Genomic DNA, 14038 nt, shown 5'->3' with positions numbered 1-14038 from the left:
CCCCCCCCCCCAAAAAAACAAACAAAAAAAACCAAAATCATCCTTTAATTAGATGTTTTGGTATGAAAGCTATTCTGATAAATCATAACAGTCAAAACTCTGACAGTCTGAATAATTTCTGCTTTAAAGGTCACAAAGAGTTATTATTATTATCATAATTATTATTATTATTACTACTCACAAAATTACTTTCAATATAAAATTGAAATGTATGGAAAGATTGTCCAAGAGCGCAGATGGTGGTAAAATGTACAAATATAATTGTTTTTTTGTTGTTTTTTTTAAAAACCCTAATAAAAAATATGTTATGTTCTTGTTTTACAAAGGAGTATTCTTAATAAAAATTAAAAAAAAAGAAGGCGGGGGGGCTTGACTGATCAGTCTCTCTGCGATCGACTGGTTTGGACACCTGCCATTGACCATTTTCTGTTATCAATTATCAGGCCTGGATTAAACGAGGAAGCTGACGCTCTCGCAGCTGAACAGAGCTAGCAAAGCAAAGGTAGCAGGTCCAAAAAAGCAAAATAGCGGGTTGACTCTCTATGCCGACACGCTGACAGTTTCAGAAATCGCTTCGTTGTTCCAGGTTTGTGCTCATGCAGGAGGACAACCGGAGCCATGTTGACTGAGCTGCTTGAATTTGGAGGCTCTTTCTTCCTCCAGGCTGAAGATGATGGTATCGGTGGGACTCGCTAGTTTCGCCTGAGCTCCTTTCAGCACCGCCGCCGCCTCATAAGTTGGTTGTTGTTGGAAACCGAGCTCGAGGTAAATGATCTCCTTCGTATTTAGTAGCTAGTGTTAGCAAGGCTGACATGCCGGTGTCGTGCTGCTATTGTACAGCACAGCGCTCTCCCACCGGCACAGGACTTGAGTTAACTTTCCGGTTTGACCGCATCTCGCAGGCCACAGCAGTTAGCCCGGATTTCCCTCCTTATGGTCACGATAAAGAAATCGATTTTAATAGATTAATCAGAAATAAGTAGTCCTCATGAAAGCTACCAACATATCGTAATACTTGGAAGGAATCCACCTGAACGCTAGGTTTGTTCATTCATCAACTCGCATAAAGGAGTTGAGACTGTAAGCGTGGGTTATGGGAGCTTGATGAACTCAACAAAGAGTAAAAATCTCTCCAAGTATCAGAATTTTTGTTCATTCAAAACACCAAATAAGAGTAGTATTAATGGAAGGAAGCATTTTAGTGTGTTTCAGGTTTGCAATGACTTCTGAGATTATGTTTTGTGGACAGATGACAAAGAAGTCCATTTTTCTATTTAAAACGCACAACTCTGTATTTGTGAATTTTAGAACAGTACTGTCTACCAGCTCTAAAACTGAAAGAGTGGTGGACGGATTGTGGTTTGGGGCTGCTTTGCTATCTCAGGAGTAGAGTGCCACAACTACAAAGTGACCAAAGTGCACAAGTAAATCGACAACACGATAGTTTAAAAAGAAAAAAAATTCATGTTTTTGGAATAGTCATGTCAGAGTCCTAACCTTAACACAACTGCTTAAGGTTGATGCATGATGGAAAATGTTGAAAATCCTCTATAAAGCCTAAAAAGATCTGATGTAGGTTTTTGCTAAAAGAGATTCTAAGATATAGGAAACTCGAGGCCTGTTACTTTTCTCAGCTTGGACTTTTTGTAAGATGTTTTTTTTTTTTGTGTTATCAGTTTATGTTTGTCTTTATTTGTAAGAAGATGAAATTTCAGTAATTCAAAAGGGTTTACAAACTTTCTGTTGCTGAAGCTCTAGACAGTTGGTAATATTATCACAGCAGATGCATTTTTGCTTTCGAAGTTACTCAACACCTGAATCCTGCTTGTCGTCTGTCCCTCATTCTGTCCAGGGATGGCTTTGCACAGTACTGGATCATTCCAAGACCCCTCACAGGGCACAGGGGATCGGGGGGAGCTGGTGCACACATTGTCTAAAGAAGCCCCTGGGTCTTCAGATGCCTCTGAGTTGGGAAGCCCTCGCAGTACACCAAACTTTGACCTCCTCAACATGGTTTTGTCCTATAAGAGGATGGCTCTATATCTAGAACCGGTTACAGATACAGTGGAGCTCATTCGCTTCCTGCTCGGGTGTGTATTTGTGCTTTCTGTACCCTGTATGAATATCACATAACTGCTTTTTCATAGTAATCACAGAGCTACATATTTATATTGCAGTATTCATTATGATCTTTTTTTTTAATCTCTCAGGTGGAAGATGCCACTGTGTTCTCTGCTTGTTTGTATTTTCCTCAATGTCTTCTTCTGCACAGTTAATGAAGGTAGGAGGAACCATTACACAGCCTTATTCAGCCTTATTGTTGCCCTTTGAATAATTTACTATGTTGTTTTTTTCTGTCTCCCTCTTCTGACATCAGTTGGTTGGTTCACTGTGAGTTTAGCAGCAGTATCTTTGCCGGCTGCCCTGGGTTACCTGCAGGACAGGTGTAGGGGCAGAGCCTCATACGATGAGCTTCAGAAGCGTCGCTTTCATGCTGTGTATCGCAGAGACTTGCAGATCATTCATCTCACCAAACAGGAGGCCATGTTGGAAGTCAAAGACCTGTAAGGCAAATTATGCATTTAACGACTTAAACTATTAGCATGTAGCATCCAGATCTAAAAAATGAAGTCAGTGTGGAGCTGCTTTAAACCTGCTTTCGTTTAAAAGGCCAGCAGAGACAACCTGTGGTTGTCAAAAATAAAGTCCAGAGCCCTCAGCTCACTTGATCCATGCCCATAGTATACTTGTTACTAGTATGTTTAGAGTCTGAGACACTTCTTTCAGGTTTTACTGAATCCAACATTATGTTCATTTTGTAAATTATGGTCCCCCGTAATGTGCAGAAAGAAGTTAAGCAGAGTATGCTTTCAATGTTTGATGCACTCTATACTTATAAACTCTGGTTTCAAAAAGCTAAGGTCCCGATTGGAAGGTTTAGAGACCTTTAGGTGACCCCCTGGCAACCACTGGTCGCTAGGGGGGAAAAAAAAGTATATTCCCTTGCTGATTTGTGAGCAATTGCTTGAGGTTGCTGGCAGTCACTAGGTGAAATTGGTTGTAGAGAGGTTTACAGCGATGCATCAAAAACCTCTTTTCAATTGCTTTGGTTATTAGCAGGTTGCCATGGTTGCCTGTAGTTGACATGGAAGATGTCAGCAAACACTTGGCTCGTGTTTGGAGGAAAAACCTTTGAGGAAATGCTTAGTTGTCCTGTAGAGTTGTTAACTTTACATTTATAAAATGTAATGCATCCCACAATTGTTGATCGGAGTGAAACTGTCATTATTTCCAAACTATTATAAACTTGAATGTGTCTCTCATCACACAATATTGACTAAGAGTCCTACCTGCTACCGGCATATTCATTGTTTCATACGATTTTAAAATATCCAATTTAAAGATTAAGTTTCAGGCAAACACTGATAAAGAAGATGGAGGAAGTCAGTTTCTTCTTCCTTTTTTATTTTTATTTTTTAAGCAGTTTATAAACTGTAGCTATCGGTGCATTTCTGAGTATTTGTTCATGGTATGTATTTGCAAATCGATTGAAATGTATTTGTTCACCCTTTAATGTGGGTCTCATTTGCCTTCACCAGGTTGAAGCAGCTGGATGACATGCTGTCCTCTGCCTGTCAGTCAGCAGAAGCTGCTTATAAAGTCTTGTACTGGGATAATCACACCAAGTCATCAAGGTCTGCATCTGTGGTCTCTCTCTTTTACACACACGCACATTCTTTTTGCTTATAGCTGAGTCATTATTGCTCAACAGCCGGCGCTCATGATAACATCAGTTCAGCTCATGCATGTGAATGAATTGTATATGTTTTAACAAGCTCTACTGTACTGATCTCTTCTGTTGTTGCCGATAGTAACAAGATATTCAGACGTGTGTCAGTAGTCACGGTTTAAAATGTCAAATGTGAACTTAACAAAGAATTCTGTTGCTGATCAATCGCTCACATAGTTTTAATGTGACTTCTCAAAATGTTCCACCTCCAGGTTCTATGGAGGGATATTAATCGTGGTGTGTCTACTCTATGTTGCTCCGGTGGCCTGGGTGCTAGCTGGACTCAACAGTGTCATGTTTCTGTGGAACAGAGACTTCTGCAGAGGTTAGTTTGGAAAAGGCTGAAAAATAAAACTAACACTGAAGCGTTAAAAACTGCAGATCTTCAAACGGCCTCTAGAGCCTGGCTCTAAAAACAGTAATAAAATACAATAGTAGTACATGGTCATTCCATACAATACATTCTCATTTAATTATGGTTAAAAAGTAAGATGGTGACTGAATTTGAGACTTTAAAAAAGTCCACGACCTTTAGGTGGATACATCCATCTTTATAAATGCAGTCGATGGTCTGTTAATCTGTTCCAGTTTTATTGGAGCTTAAGAAACTGTTCCACATGAGCAAGACACAGACTTCAGAAGGGGCGTGTGAAGAACAAGAACAAGGCAATTTATTGGAGAGGACCCCCACACCGACCAGTCTAGAGGTGAGAGACAGAAGCACGGAGGACAAAAGTTTATAAGGCCTGATACGACTTGCACTGAAGGATTATTTGCTGTGATTTATATTAAAACCAAATACAGCTGAAAGCTTCTTACCCTGAGAGCATGGGATAAACAGTCCATCCATCATTTTCCTTTCATGCCCTCTGTGTCTTTCTGTGTTAGGATTTTTACTCCAGCAAAGTCACAGACTGGGGATCACATTGATCTGTGGAATTCCAGAGTGAAAACTTCACCCGTTACATTCATGTGTGATCCTGATTTCAGATCTCTTGACCATACCACAGTTTAACAGCTGTCCTGGGTGCTCACTCTGGGATCAGCTGTGTTTCAGGAGTTAAGTAAACAAGTGCTCAGATGTTGTTTTGTGTTTTGTCACAACAGGATCTGTCCCCTGGCAGTGTAGAAGAAGCTGAGGAAGCTGAGCCTGATGACGAATTTAAAGATGCCATTGAGGTAAACGGAACACTTACACTTTAGGATGTTCTTTTAAATTACATTTGTATGTTACTTCTATGCAGTTGTAATTCTCAGATGTCTGCAGTATTACAACTTCTTCCTTATAATGTCTAATGTGATTGTCCAATTTCATAAATCTTTCTAGTTTAAGTAATCATAAAATATTCTGTAGTATTTTAATTTGTTTTCTTGCCAAAGTTATACTAGAAAAAATGGTTACTGCCATTTATTGTCTGGCCAAGTTGGATGCAGTGAATTTAGCTGATTTGACCCAGATTTACACTCATAGGTGGAGCAAAAAGGCCAAGTGTGTTCCACTTGGTTCACCCTGACAGCAACAGAAATGGTGTAAAGAATGGGAGAAGTTTTATCTTTCATCCCTTTCTGCTTTTGCTGAGATAAGTAATTTCTACTGAAATCTTCAGTAAACTGGAGTCATTCATTAGCTTAACTTTTCATGTAATATATAGATGTAGGGGGAAACAAATTTGGATGGTGAATTCTATAAATTTTTGTCTTGCAAAATAATTAAAAAAAATTAAGAAGTTCAGTTTGAGCTTGCCGGTAACTGTTAGGGAGGAGGAAGCCTTTGTTGCTGACATACCTCCTGTCTTTATTTGGTTTTTTTCCCTCTGCTATCCTCCTAACTCAGGAAAATTCAGTTTCAACACAGGTAAGTGTTCTCTCCTTTGTTGAGAGGAGGCTAGTTCGTCATGGCTTTTTCTTTAGTTCTTGCTTTGCTTTTTGAAGCGCAGTTTTAGGTGTGGTCACGGATAGTAACACTGAATATTAGTACTTTTAGGTAACGTTTTTCTCATCTCTTGTTTTGTTGCCTGACAAGGAAACCCCATTGGTTTTGGTGGTAAGTGATTTCACTGTGCATCCCTACTGCTAGTCCATCCATCCATCCATTCATTCACCTTGGCAGGAGTTGTGTGGCAGCAATAATGCTATAAATAACATGCCCATAATTGTTGCCTCCAATGGTTATATACTGTGTAATGACACAGGATATTTTTCTCATTATTATTCAGCATGATCAGCATCATGCTTTACGCAACAAACAAATCTTTACTATATTAAATCCCCAGACTGAACTAATTCTATCAACAGAATGTGAATAATTGCCTGTGACTTTCTGTCCAAAATATTTTAAGAGAAATCAGCTGAACTCCAGGGTGTTCTTTTGTGTAACACCAGTCTGCACGACAAGACTCAGTCAAGAATGAGTAGCGATGAACCTTTATTTTAAAAACACATATTGTTATTCATAATAGGGGAAATGGGGTTAGAGCTAAAAAGAAATGTCTTTTAAAACGTTTAAAGAACAGAAGCGTAGATCCAAGAACGTTTCAGGACTGGTAAAATGCTGCCCCCTTGTGGTGAGGGATTTAGTTAAACACCAAAAGTGCGTTTAAAATCTATTAGCTCTTGTGACATAAAACTTTAAATAAAAAATATGTTGTCAAATTTAGTGGCCAATATTAGTCAACAAGGTCTATTACACCTGATTTATCTGTTCATCAAATAAATGGATACACTTATTTGCTAAAATCCTAAACTGTTCCATTAACTGCAGGGAAGAAAGAAGTTATCCTCCTCTCTCCAAGTCTTTATTTTTTGTTGAAGTTGGATATGTGTTATTCTTATTAAAGAATAGTTTTATATTCTTTAACAAGAAAAGCTTTTAACACATGACAACTAATATCTTCATTCTGTTTGTCCTCTTACACTCTGTGCATTTGGTTCTGTGTCATTGCTGTCACTCAGTGTAGTGGATCACATTTGTAGTGGAGTAGGTTGTGTTAACCTTACTTGGTAGCCCTTGGTTCACAGACAGTTGGTACCTTTATCACATCCTAGTTATATTGAATATTAAGAGTTAAGAGAGATTAACAACATTTAATTTCTTTAATTTCTGCTTTTGCTCTTATGGAGGTTGCGGTCCTCATGTTTGGCAGATAAATTAAGTACAGCAAGTGCGTGAATGCATGTTCTTTGAAATGTATTCTCCACCTTCATAATCATCCTAGTAGTCGTAGTTGTTGTGATCATTATGCTTAGCTTATTCATCAAACAGCTATTAGTCAGACTACCTGATTTATTTTAAATTCTAGTTTCTCCTCTGTTAATGTTTAATTTGTTTCCTGGCTTCTTTACACTTCAAAAGCTTAGACGTTATATATAAAAAAAACTATTTGTTTTTTCTATGTATCTCACTCCTCTTCGTCTCCCTAAGGAGGATGATGATGGACCCCTTGGAGCTCCCGAGTATGACACTATCTCTGAAAATGGTCTTCTAAGCCGAAACGAACCAATACGCAGCAAAGTGTCTAAACTGACAGAGAAACTGCGTAAACGCTATCCCACAACCGTCACAGGTCAGCGAATCCTCCACTGATTTCAACCCTCTTATTTATAGCTCGGTGATGACACGGTAGATTTTCTAAGACTTACAGCTCTATTCTTGGTTGTTTCTTTCTGTCTCCAAAGGCAACTGTTCGAGCTGCAATGCCGTCTTCTCAGTTCTGAAGAAAAGGGTGAGACTGAAACCTTGTGGCAAGAATTTGGGATATATTTAGGCGTCGTCATCATGGTTAATTTTATCCTATTTTTCTGTTGGGATGAGCTCTAACCCACTGTCTGTTTTTATTGCAGAGAAACTGCAGTAACTGTGGCAACAGCTTCTGCTCTCGATGCTGTTCCTTTAAGGTGCTGAAATCTGTTATGGGGGCAACAGGTGAGAAGCAGTATCGTTAAAATATTTGCATCATATCACACAATTCTGTTTCTGTTAGTTTTATTCATCTGTTCTTTGAGTTAAAGCCGCTGTCTTTTATTATTTCATCCTCAGCTCCAGAAGCACAGAGAGAGACAGTGTTTGTTTGTGCTGCCTGTAATTCCACTCTCATCAAACCACAGTGAGATGGCATGTTGGTTATATCTCCCAACGGTCAGCAAGTGTTCTCTCACTGTTTGGCCCTGAGCCCTATATTGGACCCTGACGTACATGCCTTTGTGTTCATGTTAAGGCTCTTCTGTCAAGAAACATCCCATGTGGAGCTCCTACACTCCTTTGCCTTTATCAGTTCCTCGTTAGCTTCTCTTGTTGCTTATGGGATTTCTACTATTCCTGTTGTTGGATTTTTCTTTTTTTGTGCTATCAGTGAAGGACTGGATCTTATCACTCAATGAGACTCAGCACAGTACACAGTGGCTCTAAAATCAAAGGACCTATTTACAGTCTTTCTGAGAAGGACCAATATATGCACAGTGATAACCACGACTCAGCTAGTAGTGATTGGTGGTTAAAATAAGTGAACAGGGTTACAGCGGTTTTGCTTTACAATCTTTGCCTCACAATAACGGTGATGGCTCGTGAATTTTGATATCTTAAGGACTGTTTGGCAGATTAATGACAATGTAATGCTGAAGGACCTTTCTGTAAGAACATAAGGCATCAAATCTGCCGTTCAGACTGATGAATATGATGTGGGACAATGCTTAAGTTGTGCTTAAGCTTGTTCAAAAGTACAAGATAATGCTGAAGGACCTTGACATCCATCTGTCACCAATATGATATGATGAATTGTGGGTTTGTCCGAGATTCTGAAGGAAAGTTTGAGTTCTGAGTCACACCGGGCCACAGCCACAGTAAGCCACCTCTGGCCCCAAGAGAATGTTTGTGAAGAGTTGCTGGAGGTTTCTGGCTCTTGTTAAGTAAAGTTGCAAAGAGAGCATTGCAAAAAAAACTTGTGATTGCTTCTGTTGCGGGCAGATCGCTGCGGGCACTAGTAGTGTGCGAGGAAGATGCCAACTTGTTTGGAGACATTTATCATTTTAGTCTCTGAGCTGTAGTAAAAGTTGAAAAAGAACAGTGCAAACTGGAAAAAGAGAACATTTGCCTTCATAGTACAAGTTGTGCCTTACTGGAACAAACACATTTTAAAAGGGTCACCTTTCACTTTGAAGCCGAATGTTCTCCATCTCCGGTTTCTGTCACACCTTTACAGTTTTGCTGCTGTTGGCGAGTAGTTTGCGATTGTTTTCACTCCAGTCTCCTATCAACCAGTCATCTCACAGAGCTTTGACTGTTCATCATGTCTGAGTGAATAGGGCTTTAGCAGTCAATATCAGAGTGTCTGCCAGCACCTGCTTACCAACTGATTGGCACATGCACGACAGATAGTTTGCTCACATAAGATCATTTTTGAGCAAATGCTATCCTGGTAATCCTGGTCTGGAAAACTCACTGTGATTAGATTTGTCTTTTTCAGTTGATTTTCCTACCAGAGGAAGCGGATGCAGAAAAGCATAAAAAACTGAAAATGCAAAGCAAAGTCTCACACAGTGTGGTTTTGTTGAAGGCAGGGTCTGAGCCGTTTTCAAAGTTGAGCAGACCAGTTTACTCTTGTAATAATCTAATTGCTGCTGCATTTCAGTTGTCATGGTTTCCTACGTGGGCGTGTCAAACAAGCTTTATTGTATTACAGCAGCACGTCCAAAGGTCCTTTGAGTCCATGTTTTTCGTCTGACTGGATCGAGTCGACCCATCTGGATAAAAATAATTTGAGTGGACCGAAGAACCCACTAAAACTGTTACCAGAACTTCACACTCTTGCAAGCAGGACTTGACTTGAAGAACTCATGTGAGGCACTGAAACCCAATATGTGGATCCTGGTGGCAACATTGTTTTAATCATGTTTCAGACACAGATGATTGTAACTGTTTGCTTTGCTTTTACTGTAATCATATATATAAGCTTACTGTAAATAGTTCTAATTGTTCTATGTATAATATATTTAATTTAAAACTCCTAAAAGTGCGAGTTATTATTTGACCGAATGATTAATTATGTATATACTGCCCAGGATTTTAAAGATTAAATTATGCCGTTATTAAAATAAACAATGTAAAGATTTACAGCTGTGGTCAGTTTACATACACTCATTGTGAGCTTGCATGTCATAGCAACTTTTGAATTTTCACAATTTCTTTGAACTGTTCTTTTTCCTTTTCTGACACGTTTAATTTTATTTTGAATTTTCTCTAATCCACACAGGGTCAAAATTTTATGCAAGGGCTCAAATATATGCATACGCTCCGTTAAATGTTTCAATAAATGGTGCTGAAGGTTCTGCAGTGTGGTGGCGAGGCCAAGGTCTGTTAATTTCTCAAGAGTGATTGTGAATGACTACAGCTGCTAGCTTCTCTTTGCTGCCATGGTGGAGTGACCAATACTGCAATTGGAAAGTGCAAGAACCTCAGTGAAGCCTTAAATTAGAACTGGAGATTTACACAAACTGGAAAGGCCTCTTGGAGCTGTTTCTAAACAGCTGTATTCAAAGATCACCAGTTCAAACAAACTTAACAATTGGACGTGTCACTACTTTTCCAAGGTCTACAAGATAGTCACCCTCAGGTGAGAGAAAATTGGTTAGAATTGCTGTTAACTGGAAAGTGGTGGAACACCAGAGCCACTGTCCACAGTGAAGCAACTTCTACAATGGACTGAGAATGTACCAAAAGCCCTGGTCTAAAATTATAACTTTTAAGCTCGACTGGAATTTTCACCTGCCCACAGTGACAAGCCAGATGCCTTCTGGAGAAAAGTAATATGATCAGATGAGACAAAGATTGAGGTGTTTGCTTATTTATAAGGGGCATGTTTAAAGGAGCAGAAAGGTGAGGCTTTCATCCCAAAGAACACCATGCCACCTCTCAAGCATGCTTGTGGAAGCATCATTGTCTGTTTTGATGCTAATGGCATTGATGCATTGCACAAGATTGATGGAGTAATGAAGGAGAAGGACTACCTCCAAATTCTTCAACTTGACTTCACATCAACAGCTAAAGGGTTGAAAATTGTACACAGTCAAATATTCCAACAGGACAATGATCCCAATCAAAGCCCTGAACTCAACCTTACTGAAAATATGTAGCCTATGCTTAAAAGCCGAGTTGGTGCCAGAAAATCAACCAATTTAAATGATCTCTACCAATTCTGCCAAGAACTATCCAGCCAAGATTATGCCAGAAGAATAAAAGCACCTTCTCGAGGTGCAACTTGCTAAGAGACATTTAGCCAAATATAAATGTGGGTCTATGTGTATATTTGTGGCTACATGTATCACTTTGACCCTGTGCAGATGAGAGAAAATCAAAAGTAAATTAGGACTTGTTTTTACAAGTTGTTGAAGATGTATGCTGTATGATCATTCCACTCTGGAAAAAAGAATAGTTCGGTCATTGAAATCAATTAAAAGCTCAAAATGAGCATGGCACTCGTGGCCATGATGAGTGTAACCACAGCAGCAATTAAAGTGACAGGTGGTAAGTATGTTCCTTTTGGCATGGGAATCATTTTATTAGCAACTAAAAGGCATTGTCATTTCAAAGCACAGTTGTACAACACTTTAAAAAAAGCATCAGAAATTATTTTACTTTTTTTTTTTTCAAAACAGCTTCATTTGTTTGATTTATTCCATTTAGAAATAAAAGTTTGAATTCCTTCATTTAAAATTTGGTGTTTAACTTTTAACTAATTTATTCAAGTATCAACATTTTCAGTGATATGCTGGTGATAGATCCTCAAAGTTGGTTTTACAAATATTTGTCTGAACTAGTGAATTAAATTATGATGTGTAAAGTGAAATGGGTCACTCCCACTGATAAACTCATAATGTTTATGCCAGAGGAAGGTTAAACAAGAAAGCTCTACTGTAAAGGGTGCAGATATGGGAAAGAAAATACAAATAACGACACTTCAAGTAAGACCTTGAAGTGACATTTGAAGTTTTAAAAAACTCATTGCCATTTAGACTCATTTCGATTGTTTTTAAATGAGATAAAAATTAGTTGTTAAATCACAAAATGGAGCTGTAATAAATTTTATTTGAAAATTTAGGATGAATGATGCTGCTTTCTTTAACATATAGCTTATAGTATAGGCTACTACTAATAATCAAGACTGCAATCTGTTTCAAACAAGCTCTCATTTCCTGAACATAAAACCAAAAAGCTCTTGTCACAGAAATTTATATTTTAGATATAGTTTTGTAAGGAAAAACTTATTTCATGAAGCCTTTTTAACACATATTATGAAATTTACATGGAGATTTTGTAAAAAAAAAAAAAATAAAAGCAAACACCTAATTATCAATAAATGCAGTTCCTCTAATAGCCTCTTGAGGTTGCTTCCAAAGGCAAAAGCAGGCTAGAAAAGACCAAACCCAGCAATCAAAACAACATGTTTACAGTTTGTTTGAGTTTTTTTTAATTCACCTTTTTGGATTGTGTTAAGCTTTAAAGTAGTTTCGACCTTCCAGAAATACGGTGGTGGCCACAATTCTAACTCTAAGGGTTCTGGATGTGGAGATGGTTGCCAGATGTCCTCTAAACTTGTATGATTGCTGTCTTATTGATTTGACTCTATATTATCATATGTCCAAAATGGCAGACAAGTTAATGTCACTTGGTTAACAGTCACATGGCTTCAAAACCTCAATTGCGCTCCAAATAGTGGATGAGGCCCTGCAGCATCCTATGTCAGAACACCTGTCAATCAATGCAGCCACGCCCCTGATTCAATTATCAGGTGAATGAGTTATAAAAACTTTGAACTGCTGTGAGGAGGGACACTATTGCCTCTATTTGGGGGGGAGGGGTCGATCCCAATGCTGGTATACGTATCGCAATACTAGCGCAATAGTATTGATATTTCTAATTCTATCCTCCAACTTCAGTATTTAGACCTCAAACATACACTATGAAAAATGTCTGAACCTTTTTGTGTTAAATGTACATGTACAAGCTGACCCAAAGTGTATTAAAGACAGGCACATTGACATTCCAGGTCTCCAAAAAAGAAACCTAACCCCTTAAACCCTTTATAAGTTGCCTTTATGTTAAACATATCAGTATCGGTATTGGTATCGGCAATATTTAGTTCATATCTGATCGATACCAAAATGTGCAGCATGGCAGATAACTAGCTGACTCCCTTTCAGAGACCGCCTCAAGTGGCCACCAGAGGAACTGCAGTTTTTGACACTTCCACATTCTCCGCTCCGGCTGCATTTTTCAGGTTTGGAGGTCGTCTCCCCCACCCCGACGTCCTGCAAAGTCAAGTTGAGGCTGAAGAAAAAGCCGAACACTCTACTACATTAAGCCCCGCCCCCTCAGGATTACAAGCCTCTCCTCCTCTCCCCACCCTCCCCCCTTCCGTGTCCCACTAAGCGGTTTCAGAGCGTGAAGGGACTCGTCCCTACAGCCACGGATGCACGGTGCAACATGGCGACAGAGGTAAGACACTCGCTCGGTTTAATTTCCAGCTCGGGTCCGGTTACCGGCACGAACAGTGACATGAAGGTTTAAACGAAACAGGCGCGGCTCCAGTTAACACGGACGTTGAGGGCATGGAGGCTGCACACGGTTAACCTGTGCGGATCACTTGTATCTGGAGTGACCACTGTGTCCTACATTATCACGCCAGTTTCGCCAGAGGATTTGGTCGTTTTCATTTGTCTTTTTTTTCTTTTTCTTTTTTACCACATAAACGCGCTCTAGTATTTTGTTTAAAGAGGAAAAAAAAGGGAGGGAGGCATTTTTGAAAGTCAGCTGAGCTATAAGAAAAAAGGATCAGTGCAGCCCCCTCCGTCCCTGCCATGTTAAGCTGTTTTGGTGAAAGCAGATCTGTTTTTGTGTATTGAGAAGCCACGTTAATCCGGTGACAAGCAACTGTGTTTGACTACACACACATACCCACTCACACACACACGGAGGACAGCCGTTCAGCACCATGGACAGAAGCCACTCCACCCCGACCTTCCTCCGTGCTTCGCCTGACTCCCTTTTCCTCCATCTGTGCTTTCATGTAACCAAAAATAATGGTGACGCACAAAACTGATTATATCAAGCATAAACAAGCTTGTATGTAATACTTGTTTGGCCTCTATAAGTCTGCTTCAGCTTGTTCCGTGTAATCGATCTGTGTTTAGCCGTAGTGAAATGTTGTCCCGTCTCCCTGCTTTCCTGAAAGACCAAGAGAAAGTGTGTGTGTGTGT

General features: G+C 39.4%; 2 protein-coding genes across 5 annotated transcripts in view; both read left to right on the top strand.

The window, feature by feature from the left end:
• Positions 1 to 391: 391 nt before the first annotated feature.
• zfyve27 (zinc finger, FYVE domain containing 27) lies at positions 392 to 9553 on the top strand. Of its 3 annotated transcripts, XM_005735662.1 has the most exons (15): positions 392 to 502; positions 587 to 765; positions 1853 to 2090; positions 2211 to 2281; positions 2378 to 2564; positions 3600 to 3695; positions 4003 to 4115; positions 4379 to 4497; positions 4898 to 4969; positions 5625 to 5645; positions 5814 to 5834; positions 7212 to 7353; positions 7466 to 7512; positions 7631 to 7712; positions 7827 to 9553. In XM_005735662.1, the coding sequence occupies exons 3-15, from the start codon at positions 1855 to 1857 to the stop codon at positions 7895 to 7897; spliced, it is 1278 nt and encodes a 425-aa protein (XP_005735719.1). In that variant the 5' UTR covers positions 392 to 502; positions 587 to 765; positions 1853 to 1854; the 3' UTR covers positions 7898 to 9553. The 3 variants fall into 3 exon arrangements, with proteins under 3 accessions (XP_005735719.1, XP_005735720.1, XP_005735721.1); XM_005735663.1 differs by lacking the exon at positions 5625 to 5645 and having other exon boundaries at positions 392 to 765; XM_005735664.1 differs by lacking the exons at positions 5625 to 5645; positions 5814 to 5834 and having other exon boundaries at positions 392 to 765.
• A 600-nt stretch (positions 9554 to 10153) lies between these two features.
• The window catches only part of golga7ba (golgin A7 family, member Ba), a 10504-nt gene continuing 6619 nt past the window's right edge, over positions 10154 to 14038 (top strand). Inside the window, exons 1-2 of one of the 2 annotated variants that reach the window (XM_005735661.1) lie at positions 10154 to 10395; positions 13060 to 13277. In XM_005735661.1, coding sequence (XP_005735718.1) covers positions 13266 to 13277 — 12 coding nt within the window. In that variant the 5' untranslated portion in view covers positions 10154 to 10395; positions 13060 to 13265. Of the gene's footprint in view, positions 10396 to 13026; positions 13278 to 14038 lie in introns of those variants that run through there. The other variant, XM_013911555.1, reaches the window with a different exon arrangement.

Source organism: Pundamilia nyererei, unplaced genomic scaffold (genome assembly GCF_000239375.1).
Source record: "Pundamilia nyererei isolate P.nyererei 1_Seehausen unplaced genomic scaffold, PunNye1.0 scaffold00065, whole genome shotgun sequence".
Taxonomy (NCBI): Eukaryota; Metazoa; Chordata; class Actinopteri; order Cichliformes; family Cichlidae; genus Pundamilia; species Pundamilia nyererei.
The sequence above is the reverse complement of the archived record's forward strand: the minus strand, read 5'-3'. Positions and strand labels throughout refer to the sequence as shown.